This window comes from Enoplosus armatus, chromosome 1, assembly GCF_043641665.1.
Source record: "Enoplosus armatus isolate fEnoArm2 chromosome 1, fEnoArm2.hap1, whole genome shotgun sequence".
Taxonomy (NCBI): Eukaryota; Metazoa; Chordata; class Actinopteri; order Centrarchiformes; family Enoplosidae; genus Enoplosus; species Enoplosus armatus.
In genome coordinates this window covers 30,157,716-30,172,533 of record NC_092180.1, presented here as the reverse complement: position 1 = coordinate 30,172,533, position 14,818 = coordinate 30,157,716, and the positions used below count along the sequence as shown (strand labels likewise).

Below are 14,818 nucleotides of genomic sequence, written 5' to 3'. Positions count from 1 at the left end.
TTATTGTTGTTATCCATGAATTCTCAAATTTACTGTTTTACAAAAAAAGCAGAAAAAAATAGTAAAGCACGTTATTATTTTTTGATTGAGACGCCAGATTACAGTTATTTACTTGCACTCCTGAACAGAAACATTTGTTTTGTGGTTGCAAAGAATGCAAGCTGTTATCAGGGCCAAAGGAGGTCATACAAAATATTAAGATATTTGGTTAATATATGTGAATAAGGACTCTTTAGTTGTTCCAGTTTGTTATTTGCCTAATAAATAACGATCGTCTGATACATTGTAATATCCACAGGAAATAGTCTGTTCAGGATTTTTATACAAAATTGCTGGTTTTACACAAACTTCCTGCAGGTATTAAATTCACTATTTAGGTTCATTGTACAGTTAATTGTTCTGCGCTGTTATTGCTTTTCATGCAGTGAATATGATGAAATATACATGAGGATATTTAAAAATATATATATTTTTTTTAAAGTAGGCTACTTTTTCTGTGGGTGGGGGCCGTCAATGTATATATACACACAATGGGAAAATAGGGCTCCCTTAAGAAAAAAAAATGGCTGGGAACCGCTGTCTTACAGGAATACAAACTAGTTTTCATTTCACGAAGGAAGTTCAAGAAATCTGACCGGATAAAATAGTCTAGCATTGACTGAAACCAGGAACAAGCTCATCAGAGGGGGGGGGGGGGGGGGGGGGGGGGGGGGAGAGAAAAAAAGTAAAGAAGATTATGAATCCAGCCGGGCAGATTTCAGCTTTTGGTATCCAGCCGCATAGCCTAGCTTGTCCAGAAAAAAGACGGCGACGCTTATATGTTCATCACTTCTGGAGAAGCCCCCCCCCCCCCCCCCCCCACACACCCACCCCTACCCCCCCCTCCTCACTCACTTCGGAAAACACTGCTACAGGCTACGCTCCTCACGGTGCAGGGAGTTAAACATTTCCAACAAAAAAACAAACTGTCAACTTCACAGTGGCCTCAACAGCAGCAACAATGTGTGTGACACAGCAGGAGGCATCATGGGTAAACTCTCCCTCCGCGCAGGACAGTGTTACGGCTGCTCTCGGCTAACTAACACTAATAACTCCGATGTGCCACAGACGGAAGAGCAGAGGACGAGATGATTCTCGTGTCATTTGACACCGGAGTGTCTCGAAGCGGTGGAGTCAAACTATCAGCCCGCTTGTGACAACAAAAGCAGAGCAAGAGCAAAGAGCAAGAGCGTACCGTGAAGGGAGCACCGGCGAGCACTGGCGTCGTCTTCTCCTGGAAGATGGGGTTTTTATTCCCGGGTGAAGCGGCTGAGGTTTCCCCCCCGGGTTTTGCTGCCAGACCCTCCGCCCGGTGGTTGTTCTGTTTCTGTTTTTTTTTTTTTCCTCTCTCTCTCTCTCTCTCTCTCTCTCTCTCCTCGGGTCTGGATCACGGATCACCGGATCTGGATGGGGAAAAACGTCGTCCCCACTGAGGAGAGAGAAAATGGGGCGGGTCTCGAGCGTTTCGACGACCCAGCCCAGACCAATCCGGCTACCGATATGATAACAATCTGCTGCGTCGAGCCAATCGGGTTGCGTCCCCAACACAGAGCCGCGTGCTCATTGGCTGGCCGAGTAGAGACCTCCCAGTTGAAATTACTACAGCACCGGGAGGAGAGCTGGAGGAATGTGATCTCTGGTGTCAGTTCACCTACAGCTGAGGGACGACGAGGCGGCTGAACGCGCTCCATACGTTCACAGCACGTTCAGATGTTGTCATTCAGTTATCTGTAATAATTATCATTCGTTTTAAGTGAAGCGACAAATGTCAACACTGAGACTCACATATTGGATTTGAAAGCAGGCTATGAACATGAAACTTTTCAGATTATTTGCATCGTCTTAATCAAGCAATTAGTATCCATTTATTATCTGTAGCACCTTCTTGCGTGTGATTATTATTCTTTCCAAAGAACATAGTAAAGGCAAAAGTAAGTCTGCGTTAAAAATAGTACATCTATTTGAGTAGTTTAGATGTTCGACACCTCTGTTTTAAGAAAATATAGCCTGCATCACAGGTTTCCGTGTGTGATATTCTGTTTGGCATACTACAAAACCTGTGATTAGGGGCCTCTAACATGTCTGTGGCCAGGGGCCCATTGTCTCGTAATCAGTCAATAATGAAACAGCTCTTAAACTGAAAAGATGTATGTCTTAAAAAAAAAAAAGAAAGCCTCATATCTCAATTATGCAAGAAATATACACTAGACCATCTGGCTTGATAAGTGCTAAACAAAGCAAGCCAAGTCTCATGACATTCTATCAACTTTCACAAGAGTTTGCAGGAAAACACAACACTGGCGCCCTCTGGTGGTTGTTTTTCCCCTCAAACTAGGTCAATGGCATGTCTGCATGGCCCCAGGGAGGCAAAACAAGGCCCTGTGGTGGTTTTTCTCTGCTGAAATATTACGTGGTCATTACAGTTGTTTTTTTTGTTTTTTTTGGCACAAAAGGCGGAGCCTCGAGATCAGATAATGAAGCAGGACACCCTCTCAGGCCCAAGTCAGTTGATAAAATTCCTATGGTGCTGCATATTGCCAAACACATTTTCAATCAAATTAGGCACAATTTAAGCCTGGAACTTTCCAGGCCCCCAGAGATCTGGGGCCCCGGGGCAGTTGGCCTGCCTTGCCAGGTTTTTAATCCAGTCTTAACTTAAGAGGCACCATACTAAAAAAAAACTCACAAACACACCACATTGGTTTGGGCTCATAAATAAAGTAGTGATGGTCTTTCGTGTTCCATATAATTGTACCAATCTTTCATAACACTTTGGGTGGAGGTGCCGTGGAGGTTCTTGATGCACCCCAGCGGGCGTTTTGATTCAGCATTATGTCCTCCAGATTTACATCTTAATGTCTTTGGGTGCATTGTGGGAAATGTAGGGTCCAGAGTGTTTGAAACCAAGACCCAAACTAGGCCTCTGCAATTGTAACAATTACTTCCAAGGCTGCTCGCACGCACGCAACATTTTTCACAGCTTACAACTAAGACAAAGGAAACACCAGTCAAATGCTCTTGTTTAAATGTTGACCATTCCTTATTGTGAGTCCCCCAAACTGTACAGGTGTGCAATACTAAATCCCTACGTTAATGGGATTTTACATTTCTTTCTTTTTGTCACTTAATGTGTAATGTGTATTCTCATTGAATTCCCCTCACAGCTACATGAAGTGAATCTTAAGTGTTGCCCTAGCCCTCATGATTTTGTTACTGCGTAGACCTGCACAGTGCAAGCAAGTGGCGACGACAAGCATAACACTGAGGCCCAAGTAAATGTTTTGGGACCACTGAACTAAAATGCATGTTATCTAATCGTCCGTCATGCCAAGGCAAAAAGAATGAGCAGCATAGGAATTTTGTAGTCACCTCACAACACCAGTTTACTCTCTTTATTCATGCAGGGGCAAACTCTATGACGTCAACATGAAAGGTTGCTGTTACACCAAAAAGATTAAAAAAAATAAATAAAAAAAAAGCAGTATTAATCTGAGTGGATGAAGTGACAGAGACACTGTAGGTAAGTGTTTGTTTTTTTTGTACAGGAGTTGTTGTTGGGACTGAGTATCAAGTGGCTGTTGCCCCCCCACGACGTCCCGGAAAGAGGAGCTCTGAGGTTTTTGCTTTTGGTTTTGACTTTAGGTGCATCAAGCTCGTCAGATTACTACCAGAACTGCGAAGGTGCTACCTTCAAATTAAAAGCCTCACGTTAACGACATGTCCACACGAGAGGGTGACGATGACACATGATAGGTATGGTGCCGTTTGAGTGAATGTGTATATTTGCTGAATTGATATTATACTTAATATCCGCTTAATGAGATAATAAGGGTATACACATCACATACTACAGAATCAAGCAAGATCAAGGCCAATCAATGGTTATTATTAGTCTTTTTATTGTAGTATTAAAAAAAATGGTGTGAAATCAATGGCAAAGAGAAAATCAATAAAAAAAATCTCTCTTGTAGCCTGCTTAACAGGAGAACAGGTACATAATGAGGTGCAAATGGTGCTAATAACAATGGTTCTTTGGAGACGCTGGACAACGGTTATATTTTGAAAAGATTTAACCGGACGTTTTGCTTGTTATCTGACAGTCAGAGCTAGCTTTACAACTGTGTCCTGCTTCCATCCACAGTGAAAACACACAGGTAAACGCTCTAGCTATTTCAGAAACATTTATGTTTTACTGGTATTGTATCGTGCTGATTTGACATACTTTCAGCGCAGTATGTGACCCGCCACTGTCAGCATGAGCGTGTAGCTTTTGCATTCACTATGACACATTTGGTATTTGCCGAAGTAAAGTTCACTTCTCGTGTTAGTCAGCAGGGTTAGCCACCAACTAGCTGTTAGCACAGGATTAGCCCTGCTAACAATAGCAAACCAATGTTAGCTTACGGTAGAAATTTGCTTTACATTGCCGTGGCTACCTGGTGTTAGTTAACCAGCTGCGCTCTTTACTATCCAAGGTAACACCTGGTGTGTATGAATAGACATACTTACACTGCTACTGTTACAGGGATATATGAGTAAATGCTTTCTGTGCAATTAGCTTAGTAACGTTAGCTAACATGACCAGGAACCCTACGCGCCGTTCTGTCCTGAGTCGATGGAACGTCACACAAGACTCCGTTTACAATCTCGAAAGTTTACGGTTACCTTGCTAATCTGCAACACCAAATTGCTGATACTGCGTTTCTTAAAACATTGTAAATTATAGAATGAAGTGCCTTTCAATTCAGCTCAAATATAATACTTCAATTGATGCGCATCTATGTATTTTTTTTAACTTTTGTAAGTTGGTAAACGTTAGCTACTTGTCACTAACGTTAACGTTACCAGAGGTACTCAGAAAACCTCGTCAAGTAGCTAACGTTAACGTTTAAACATCCTATGCTATGCACTACATGAATGAAGGGATATGGGTTATAAGAAAGTTGTTTCGTTTTCTCAAATGAGATTTCCCTGAGGTACTCTTCGTGTTGAGTGAATAACACGTAAGTTAGCAACGCGGCTAACGTTATAGCCGCTAGGTTACTTGTTTTGCGTGCTTGCCAATGCCTGTTAGTCATGCAGGCAACTGCTGCGAAGTTCGCTCTTATATTTCAAGAAGGGGGGGGGGGGGGGGGGGTCACCTATCTGTTAACATCCAAACGGTCCATAACGCATACAATGTTCACTACAATCACAGTCTACCATTCTCGAAAGCAAACACTGTTTGGCAGGCTGAGTTTTTAACCATAGTCATTTCAAAGTTAACATTGTTCCTTTTTGTTAGCTTGGCTACATCATAGAGACCAATTAGCCGACGAGGTAAGCTAGCTAGATTGTGATCAACTTCCGTAAGTTACCTGTCTTTTGCGTCACTCCGCTGTCGTAACCTTGTGTAGCCACAGCGTTAGCTTAGTATGACGTACAATGATCTTCAACCTGTTGGCATCCTTCTATGTGACTGTTGGTGCGAGGCAGCTAAACTAACAGATAGCAGTTCACCTAGAAGGATGGGAAAAGTAAACGTTGGGGGTCTGTAGGCCTGAGAGGACTGACAAAGTTGCTCCCTGCCGCTGTTGTACACACGTGGTTGACTTTTGGTGGCTGGTGTTGATTTAAGGCTTATTGCATTGCTGAGACAGTACCAAGGCGACGAGCTTTCATTTTGTTAACATCGCAACAGCCACAGTTACTGTAAAAGCTAAGCAGATGTTCAGAGAAGCTGCATTTTTCGCACTGTTGGCTGGAATGGGGATCTACTGTATCTCAGGTGCTGTTAGCCTGTAGCACATCAACATTGAACACAGAGGTGTTCATTTATTTGGCCAGCCTTGATGGAAATAGTACACAGTTTGTACTGGCTTCCCAGTGGAAGCCCATTTCTGCCAAGCAACAAAAAAAAAAAGATGAAAAATTAGCAGCGCAGTGTCTCTCTCTCTCCTTCTGACTGTATATGTCACACATACAAATTTGTCATTAATGACGATTGTGTGTTTTTTTTTTTTTACTTTTTTAATTGTAAAAGTGTGGGCCAACTAAAATAAATCGATCATTTCAAAAAGTTTTATTTGAAACTAATCTGAATCAGAAATAACCCCAGAAAATACATGGGCAGTGATGCAAAGTCCGCAGGAGTCCCTCACTCTTGTATTGCCATAGGCATGATACTCTGTGTACTCTCTCATAATTGGACTTACTATTCCACAAGTTGTATTTATGAAGGCAATGTTTTGACTCTCAAAGTGGTCTTAATCTTAAATTACCGACTCCTGACTAGACTGAATCCAGTTTGCAAAATTTGAGACCCGAATCTGATATGACCCCCCCCCCCCCCCCCCCCATTTCATCCATTACCGTTACTGTTAGCTCGCCGTGCTAATGCAACACTGTCTCTTGCGCTCTTTCCACTGGTCCACTGGGCGTTGCAGATCTACGTGGAACACATAAACGGAGAGGATGGGCACAGTCGGGCAGAGAGAGACATTTCTAAATAAATTCGATTAAAAACAGAAGTGAGTTGTAAAATCCCGTCTCATAGGACTATAGACCACTGTGCACTGTTTTGGTGTCTGATAAGCCTCACGAATAGAATATTTAACTGAATTCCGTCAGTACCTGAAGCAGCACACCCACACGATCGCAATCCCCTTGTTTTGTTTTGTCTTTGTCCCTGTACTATATGCAGTCTGAATGTGACTCCCATCACTCATTACGAGATACAAGTATTTGGTCATGCAACAATCTCATTTATTGTTTTCTAACAATTCTGGTTTATTATGACTTTCTAGCTTGTTATCAGGACTAATGGAGACAACGGGAGTTTGTGAGATTGATGTGTCCACCAGAAGAATAGTGGGAGGCAGTGATTCTCCACCCGACCTGGACAGCCCCTGTCAGGTAAACACTATCATTATGTTCTTTGGTGTGTTTTGTGGGTGTTCTGTTATTTGTCATTAATGTTACTGTCAAGCGTCCCATTTGTAATGTTCAGTAAGTTGCAAGTGGCAATGGATTAGAGCCCGACCGCTGCTCCTGTTTTTGGGGCAGAGACCGATTATTAGGGAGTTAAAGAAATTCCGATATCGATATATCGGCTCAGAAAAGTTGTCGGGCCCGGTGGCAAGTATCTTTTAGATGGGGCCCACTGCCCCACACGGGAGATTTGTGTGTTGTTAGGAATAAGTCATTTATTCAACACACATTTAAAAACAAAAGTAAAAAAAAAAAAAAGAGAAAACAAAACAGAGACTACAAAGAATCTGACAATGTACGTCTTGGAATGCTGTGTTTTCAACAACAACAAAAATAATATCAAGTTTTTGCAGCCTTTGGATGCTGGACACATTTCAACAACAACAAGATTCTTTGCATTTAAGCAGTATGTAATGTAGTGACTCTATGTTTACTTCTGCTTAAAGTAGCGTTTATGTTATCAATATTCAGCTGATCTTGTTCTTGTGGCGAGAAGAACCTGGTGGGGGGGGGGGGGGGGGGGGGGCAATTTATATATTGACCCTCCACCATATATATATACAGAATGTACATATAATTATATATTTGAGCTGGAACCAAACTATTTGCATTGCATGCTCTATTCTATAATCTAAATATAATATACGTTCTACACTCTACACTAATGTTATGTGTAGGCAGAATGGGCTAAGATGCTCACACATTAGCTTCCACTCAACTGACAAGGTATGAAAATATGGGACTTGCTTGCTTATTTACTTTCCAGCACTCACGATAGGCCAATATTGGCCGATAAAATCTACAATGGTTACTTTTCTCTAAAAGTAACAATTCATTTTTTAGTAGTAGTGCTGCCAACACAAAAACAATACTTTTTTGTTAGAAAATTTTGTTAAATGTTGTCTAAGCACAAGAGGACGTAAGACTTTTGCCTCCATGAAATAGTGTAAAAGTGCTGAAATCAGGAAGTGTCCTTTCAGTACTTGTAATTCAGCTTCTTCAGCGGAGCGGCTCAGTGAAAACTGGCCGGTTGAAAGAGCCGTGCAGTGAGATGTTACAGCTGCTCTGTAGTCATTCGGATGTGTGTGTGTATGTGTTTAGGAGGAGGTTGCAGAGTTTGGTTTGGGGTTGTGCTGCGCTGAGGAGGAGAGGGGGGAAACTCCAGGCAGAGAGGACAGTCCCAGTGACCTTGGGGAGGCAGAGCTCGACCCTGGAGGAGACCCTAAGACTGCAGAGGACAAGGCTTTTGGTAGGAGCGCTACAGTGTATTTACAAGCACTTACAGACATGCTCCTCATTGCATAGATGTGGTGATCATTTTTTACGTCGGTCTTAATTTGTCAGATCTGTAACAATGTAGTAATGTAGAATAGTTCAGGTCATTGCTGCGTTCTTGAAATGTAGCTGAATGTCATCAGTGTATGGGTGAAGTTAGGTTTACTGTCCATTTTATTTCAATCTATATGGAGTTATAAAAGATATAAACAGTTGAATTAAGAATAAATAAATGATAAAATGATAGTTTTTGTAAAGTGTGTAAAACGGATATCGTCTCACAATGTTATGCTAAATTCCTGCCAGAACGTTAGCTTGCTAGCTAGCTTACGTTTCGCGCATTAGCGCAGGCCATGCATGTTGTACAGGCCATACATTCTGAGCATATCCTTTTAATGGTCCCATCAGTTGTTGATGGGACACTTATTATTGTTATACCGTACCAATAATAACGCTTCGCTTCAGCCGGGACATGGCATGAAAAGGTAACGAAAAAATATTTTGCTAAAAAAAAAAGTGTCAGTAATTGGATCACTATCATAACTAAGTTACCTGGAAAGTTAATTCGCCACACATTCACCCAGCGACCAACTACGGTGCTCATGGGCTTATTCAACTAGCGTCAGCGTCTTGATTACGCTATCTGACTTTAATAACGTAAAGTTACAGTGCTATACAGTGAAAGCATCCCTGTCCATTCAGTTTACCTCATTTTGTTGTGGTTTAATGTTCCAGGGAAGGAGGTTGTTCTTTTGATGCAGGCCCTGAACTCCCTGGCCACCCCTGAGGAGAAACTGGCTGCTCTGTGCAAGAAATACGCAGACCTGGTAAGCTGAATGCGAATGCCTTCATTTGAACTGAGGTCACAAACAGTAGCGGCGTTTCCATCAAGGTATTTTTAATGCACATTCTGGGATGGGATACGGAAGCGCCTTCGCTGAACAACTTCTGACGCAGCGAACATTTAACTCGCGTGACTGATCAGCTGATTCCAAACTAAGACTGCAACAAACCGTTTTTTTCAGAGAATCTGCCATTTATTGTCTCATTCATTATTTTGTCCGTAAAATGTCAGAAAATAGAACGAAATGCAAATGCAGTCAAAAACCTGAAGATGGATAGATTATTATCATTATTGGGGAACCAAAAAATATAAACTGTGGCTATTTTGTTTTTAAGAAAATGAGTTATCATAATCACTTTCTGTTGATGGACTAACCCATTAATGGACTATTGAAAACTTTGTCCAGCTGACTAACAAAATGTGAAGATTTGCCTTTTGCCATGGGAGTTTTCCCTGTGTTTTATCAAGGATGTCAGGCTTTCATTGGTTCCCGTTTTTCAAGTGCAATGTACAGTCAGAAATGACTATAGTGTACTTGTATCTACCCAAGGTGAACCGTAACATGTTGTGTGTGCAGTTGGAGGAGAGCCGCTGCATGCAGAAGCGGCTGAAGGCCCTGCAGAAGAAGCAGTCTCAGATTGTAAAGGAGAAGATCCACCTGCAGGGGGAGCACAGCAAGGCCATCCTGGCCCGCAGCAAGCTGGAGAGCCTCTGTAGGGAGCTGCAGAGACACAACAAGACCCTGAAGGTATCTCAGACCAATACAGTTTAAAGTGTCAGGAAGGCGAACTTGTCTTTTATCCAGGACGCATCCAAATAGTGGTTTACTGCTAACATGAATAATAGGATGCTCCTTCAATTGTTAAATTCTGTCAGCTTTCATTTGGTTCTTCTTGGATAGATTTGCCTTTGCTTGTGACAATGAGGGAGCTTTCTGAAGTTGAAAGCACAGTGCTTCTCTGCTCATACGGCGTCACGCCAGTGTGAACAGCACAGACTTCCCTCTCCCCTCTTTGACAGGAGGAGAACGCCCAGCGGTCCAGGGAGTACGAGGAGCAGCGAAAGGAGGCCATGCTGCACTTCCAGATGACCTTGAGCGACATCGAGGTGCAGATGGAGCAGCATAGCTCCCACAACACCAAGCTGAGGCAGGAGAACATGGAGCTGGCCGAGAAGCTCAAAAAGCTCATCGAGCAGTACGAGCTCCGAGAGGAGGTAAGAAAGAAACCTCAACAGTGTCACAAAAGCACATGTAAAGAGTGCGATTAAAGCAGCAGGTGGCTACCGAAAGCAGCGTGTTCATGTGAGCCTCCACTGCTAAGAGTTTGTTTTCATGTGGGAAGTGAATTGTGGCAGAAAGTCAAATATGCTTTAACATTCAACGTTGTGCTTTTAGTAAACCAGAGGACAGGGATGCATTGCAATACTGGCAAACATATTCTTAAAGATTAGGGGCAGGCTGTGTGTTCGTGTTTCAATAGCTAGTGTTAAGTTGCTGTTTTACTGTTAAACCACTGGATGGCTTCAACTGTGAAGCAGTGGCAGGAAGGGTCAACGCAGTCACTGCAGTTAGTAACGAAGCTGGTGTTTATTAAAATGCCACTAAAACATTGCGAGGTAAGAAAACTTTGGACGAAGCGTCGTCGGTTGTGATCCCAGTTGCAGCCTAATGGAAATCTGATGTGTCCCCCTGGCAGCACATAGACAAGGTGTTCAAGCACAAGGAGCTGCAGCAGCAGCTGATGGACGCCAAGCTGCAGAGAATCACCGAGATGATGAAAGAAGTGGAGGAGAAGCAGCAGCGAGAGAGAGACTTTGTGAGTATACAAAGCGCCTGTCGTACTTGTCAGCAGTCGCGAGTAGCCAGTTAGTTGAGCAGTAATAAAACCTGTGAGAGCTGGAGATGTGACTGTGCTGTAATGCCGCAGCTGCTGAAGGACGCCACGGAGTCCAGACGCAAGTGTGAGCTGATGAAGGAGCAGGAAACGCAGCTCAAACAACAGGTAAGCAAACACACACACACACACACACACACAGGTCCTTGGTGGATCAGAAACATGGTCTTGGGCACTACAGGTAGTGCCGAAGCCTTGTGTTTACCTTTCACGTACATCAACCCAGCTGAAAGGTTTGAAAATGACTCCTCACCTGCTCTCGATCTCTCAGCTCTCCCTGTACATGGACAAGTTTGAGGAGTTTCAGAGCACTCTGGCTAAAAGCAACGAGGTCTTCACCACTTTCAGACAAGAGATGGAGAAGGTGAGGCGACCGACTCCCCGTTGGCTACTTTCATACTGGTCCCCCCCCCCCCCCCGCTGCCTGTTAACTGTCTGCGTTCACCTCCAGATGACCAAGAAGATCAAGAAGCTGGAGAAGGAAACGACACAGTGGAGGACCAAGTGGGAGAGTAACAACCAGGCGCTGCTGCAGATGGCCGAGGAGGTGACTGTTATGAGCCACACGCTTCTCTTTGCTTTTGGTTGCTTTGGTAGAAAAGGGGGGGGCGGGGGGCTTATTTGCTTTCTGTCTGAGAGTGAAATGAGAAGCTTGATGTTAATCTGTGTGTTAGCCACGGAGCTGGAGTCCGGACGTGGTTAGCCTAGCTTAGCATAAAGACTGGAAGCAAGGGGGGCGGGGGGGGGACGGCTAGCCGGGCTCCGTCCAAAGTTTTAAGAAATACTTCTACCAACACCTCTGAAGCCCACTGATGAACATGTTGCCGAATCTTAATTTGTTAATTTGTTAGGGCCAGTTATGTGTCAGAACACACATCTTACCTCATTGTCAGAAAGAGAGCAAATCAGCATATTTCCCAAAATATGAAACTATTCCTTTAATGCAGAAAAATCCTTTTGAAGTCATATTTACAGCTCATTATTTTCAGTTCTCACGCAGAAAGAAAAGCTGCGTTTATGTATTTTCTTTAGATCTTTGTGAACATGCAATTCATAGCACAAACTGTGCTTCCTATATTCTACTTTCTACCTCATTTCCATCTGACAGCTGTTGTTAAATGGTTCCTGTGCAGGTTAACGGTCAGCTAATAACACGATGCAATACTATATTTAATGACGTATATAACGTAGCACCTTTAATGTTGTAGCAAGGTGACATGCAGCTGTTTCATCAGTAAGGACTGAGTAACAATGCTTCAGTACTATGATAATATAGTACTGTACTGCGTAATGAGCGCTTTTACTTTTGATACTCTGATCTGATGTGATTGAAAGCTCTGACCATATAATGTGAAAAATGATGAAAGGTTGTGTTGTGTTGTAGAAAACTCTGCGCGACGGACACTTCAAGGCCCTGCAGGGGAAGCTGGAGCTGCTGGAGAGGCTGTGCAGAGCCCTGCAGAAGGAGAGGAACGACCTCAACAACCGTCTCAGCCACCTCCAGGAGCCGGGAGACCAAGGGACCACAGCGCCTCCTGAAGCCCAGCCACGGGAGCCTTCAGCTGGGGAGGAGGAGGAGGAAGAGGAGGGCGAGGAAGAGGAGGGGGAGGAGGAGGAGGGGGAGGGGGAGGCGGAGGCGCGATGTGACGGTCTGGAGACAGAGGGCATCCACCAAGCTCCCAGACCGCCTGAAATGGACCCCGCACCGGCTGCTACTGACAAAACCACTACTGCTACGACGACAACCAGCCAGCCTGCAGAAACGCCAACCACAGAGCAGGACTGAATGAGCCTTCACCACCTGTGCGTAGGTGAGAAGGGCGCGATGGAGGGCTCCACACACCTCCAGCCTAGTTCCATAACTAGCCAGAAAAATATCTTTATTGGAGATAGATTCCTTTTTCTTTTTTTTTTTATTCTAGACTTACCTCTCCGGGTCTCTACATGGCAACTGAACCCATGTCTTTTTTGTGCGATAGTTTAAGAAGAATAAAATGATTGTATCAAGGATTGTATTCTAAAATTTGCCCACGTTTACATTGGTTGTAATAACTGGCTTTGTGGCAAGCACTTCGTACTCCCTTTTCTACCATAACTGTATTTTCATAGGGAATTTCCATGCAGTCAAATTGGCCTTTTTATTTCTCTCTAACGTGGTCTCTCCCTGTAGTGTCATATGTTTCATTGGAAACTCTAGTTTGATTAAATTCAAAAGTGGTTGTATCACACGCACATTGTCATAGGTCACTTTTTATTAACGTAGCCTTACAGTCAGAAATGGGATCTGAAAAGCCGAAAGAGGAAGCGGGACAAAGCGTAGAGCGAGTGCAAAGTTGGGCTTATTTGACGTCCGTAAACTGGCCAGTTCGCTAAATGCCAGTTAGCAAGCAAGCTAGTAGGGGGTGTCGTCAGCAAACTGGGCTATTACTGTCCGCGTCGCTAATGCAGAGAGAAAGCTAAGCAAGCTGGGCTGAAAAGATCATCGCGAACAAAAACCGTCTGAGAGGAAACGTGTGTGGAAGCATTTTGTATTGAACAACAAAGATGGGAAAACTTGAGTGAGACAAGACCTTGTAAAGACGCGAATGAACCCCGTTCCTTCTGCAACGTAGTAGTTTTTTTTTGGGGGGGGTGACAGCTACTACTAGCTAGCTTAGTTGCTAACCGTTTACTCAAGAGACCCATCAACTCCAGCCAACTGCATCTGTTTTGTGGAGCAGTTTATCGTTTGGCGGGGCAGGGTTATATCATATGGTTTGGTGCGACGCATAGCTGTTTTGGTTCTCAGTTCCCTCAAAGGTTCATCAAAGCTGAATTCTAAATGCTCATCTGCCCGGGCCCTGTGTTTGACCTAACCTAGCTTAAATAGCCACCTTGTACAGGCTGTTGGTAACTTCAGAGTTGATCTCCCCCCTCAGCTGAACGACAGTGTTTGGGAGGTAAATTATAGCTCCACCAGTTCCCCCACGAGATAGGCCTTTAGAATCAGGATTTCCCCTCAGTCTGCCTGTTAAACAGGTGTCTGAAAAGGGCTAAAGTTGAACCTCCGGTTGGTGGCCGCGACCACTGACGGCACGCTTCTTACTGTAGCTTCAAGAGTCTGGATTATTGACCCAGGTCTCGTACATGCGGCGAGTCTGAAGAATGAAATTCTCAATTTATAATTCAAATGATTAGGGATTAGTATTAGGGCCACTGTGGTGGTGGTGGAGGAGGATTTGGAAATATATTTGAAATGTTTTGGGGGGGGGGGGGGGGGGGGGGGGGGGGGGGAGGGGCCGTAATGTTTTGAGAATAAAGCTGGAACAAAAAGTTGTATTTCAAGAATGAGTTGCAATTTCACAGGAAAAAGCGATGATGTCGAGATGAGAATGTCATAATACAAGAAGAAGAAAAAAAGCTACGTTTATCGTAAATTATATTTTGATAACAAAAACTGATATGATTAGATTTCAGAAATTAGATGACGTGTATTTGCAATATTTTGACTACTCTTAAAATATCACTTCTTTTTTTTTTTTTTATGTAGGCCTTTAAACTGTCTATCTGGGCACGAGGGGTTAACAGGAAGCGATGCAGAGGGCAAAATGACGTAAAGGGCTGGAAGCTGAGCGACTGTGCGAAGTGGTGTCACTTGATTCAAATCCGTTTTTCTTTTTATGAACCGTGTAGGTTTGAGTTCTGAAACGCCTTCGTCCCACTGGCTAATTATTGTACGTCAGTGATGTTTGAGAAATTATTTTTAGGGTCATCAGGCCGTCAGATTGTCATGTTCGAAACGTTGTACTGGGAGAAC

The 14,818-nt window shown here is 43.6% G+C and overlaps 2 protein-coding genes across 2 annotated transcripts in view; one reads left to right on the top strand and one right to left on the bottom strand.

The window, feature by feature from the left end:
- Window positions 1-1,369, bottom strand: part of ccdc102a (coiled-coil domain containing 102A) — a 51,597-nt gene extending 50,228 nt beyond the window's left edge. The window contains exon 1 of the mRNA XM_070909279.1: window positions 1,235-1,369. The gene's annotated coding sequence lies outside the window, so the exon portion shown is untranslated. The remainder of the gene's footprint in view (window positions 1-1,234) is intronic.
- A 5,471-nt stretch (window positions 1,370-6,840) lies between these two features.
- Window positions 6,841-13,611, top strand: txlng (taxilin gamma). The gene is made up of 10 exons (XM_070903401.1): window positions 6,841-6,933; window positions 8,110-8,257; window positions 9,019-9,110; window positions 9,705-9,875; window positions 10,148-10,342; window positions 10,825-10,944; window positions 11,056-11,130; window positions 11,294-11,386; window positions 11,474-11,569; window positions 12,407-13,611. Exons 1-10 carry the CDS (start codon window positions 6,841-6,843, stop codon window positions 12,806-12,808), a joined length of 1,485 nt encoding a protein of 494 aa, XP_070759502.1. The 3' UTR covers window positions 12,809-13,611.
- The last annotated feature ends 1,207 nt before the right edge of the window (window positions 13,612-14,818 follow it).

What these genes read in the sequence shown, in the direction of transcription:
- txlng (XM_070903401.1), top strand. Translation starts at nt 6,841, where the DNA reads ATGGAGACAACGGGAGTTTGTGAGATTGATGTGTCCACCAGAAGAATA. An exon ending in AGTACGAGCTCCGAGAGGAG is followed by an intron (nt 10,343 to 10,824) that starts GTAAGAAAGAAA and finishes TCCCCCTGGCAG; the next exon opens with CACATAGACAAGGTGTTCAA. An exon ending in TCAGACAAGAGATGGAGAAG is followed by an intron (nt 11,387 to 11,473) that starts GTGAGGCGACCG and finishes GTTCACCTCCAG; the next exon opens with ATGACCAAGAAGATCAAGAA.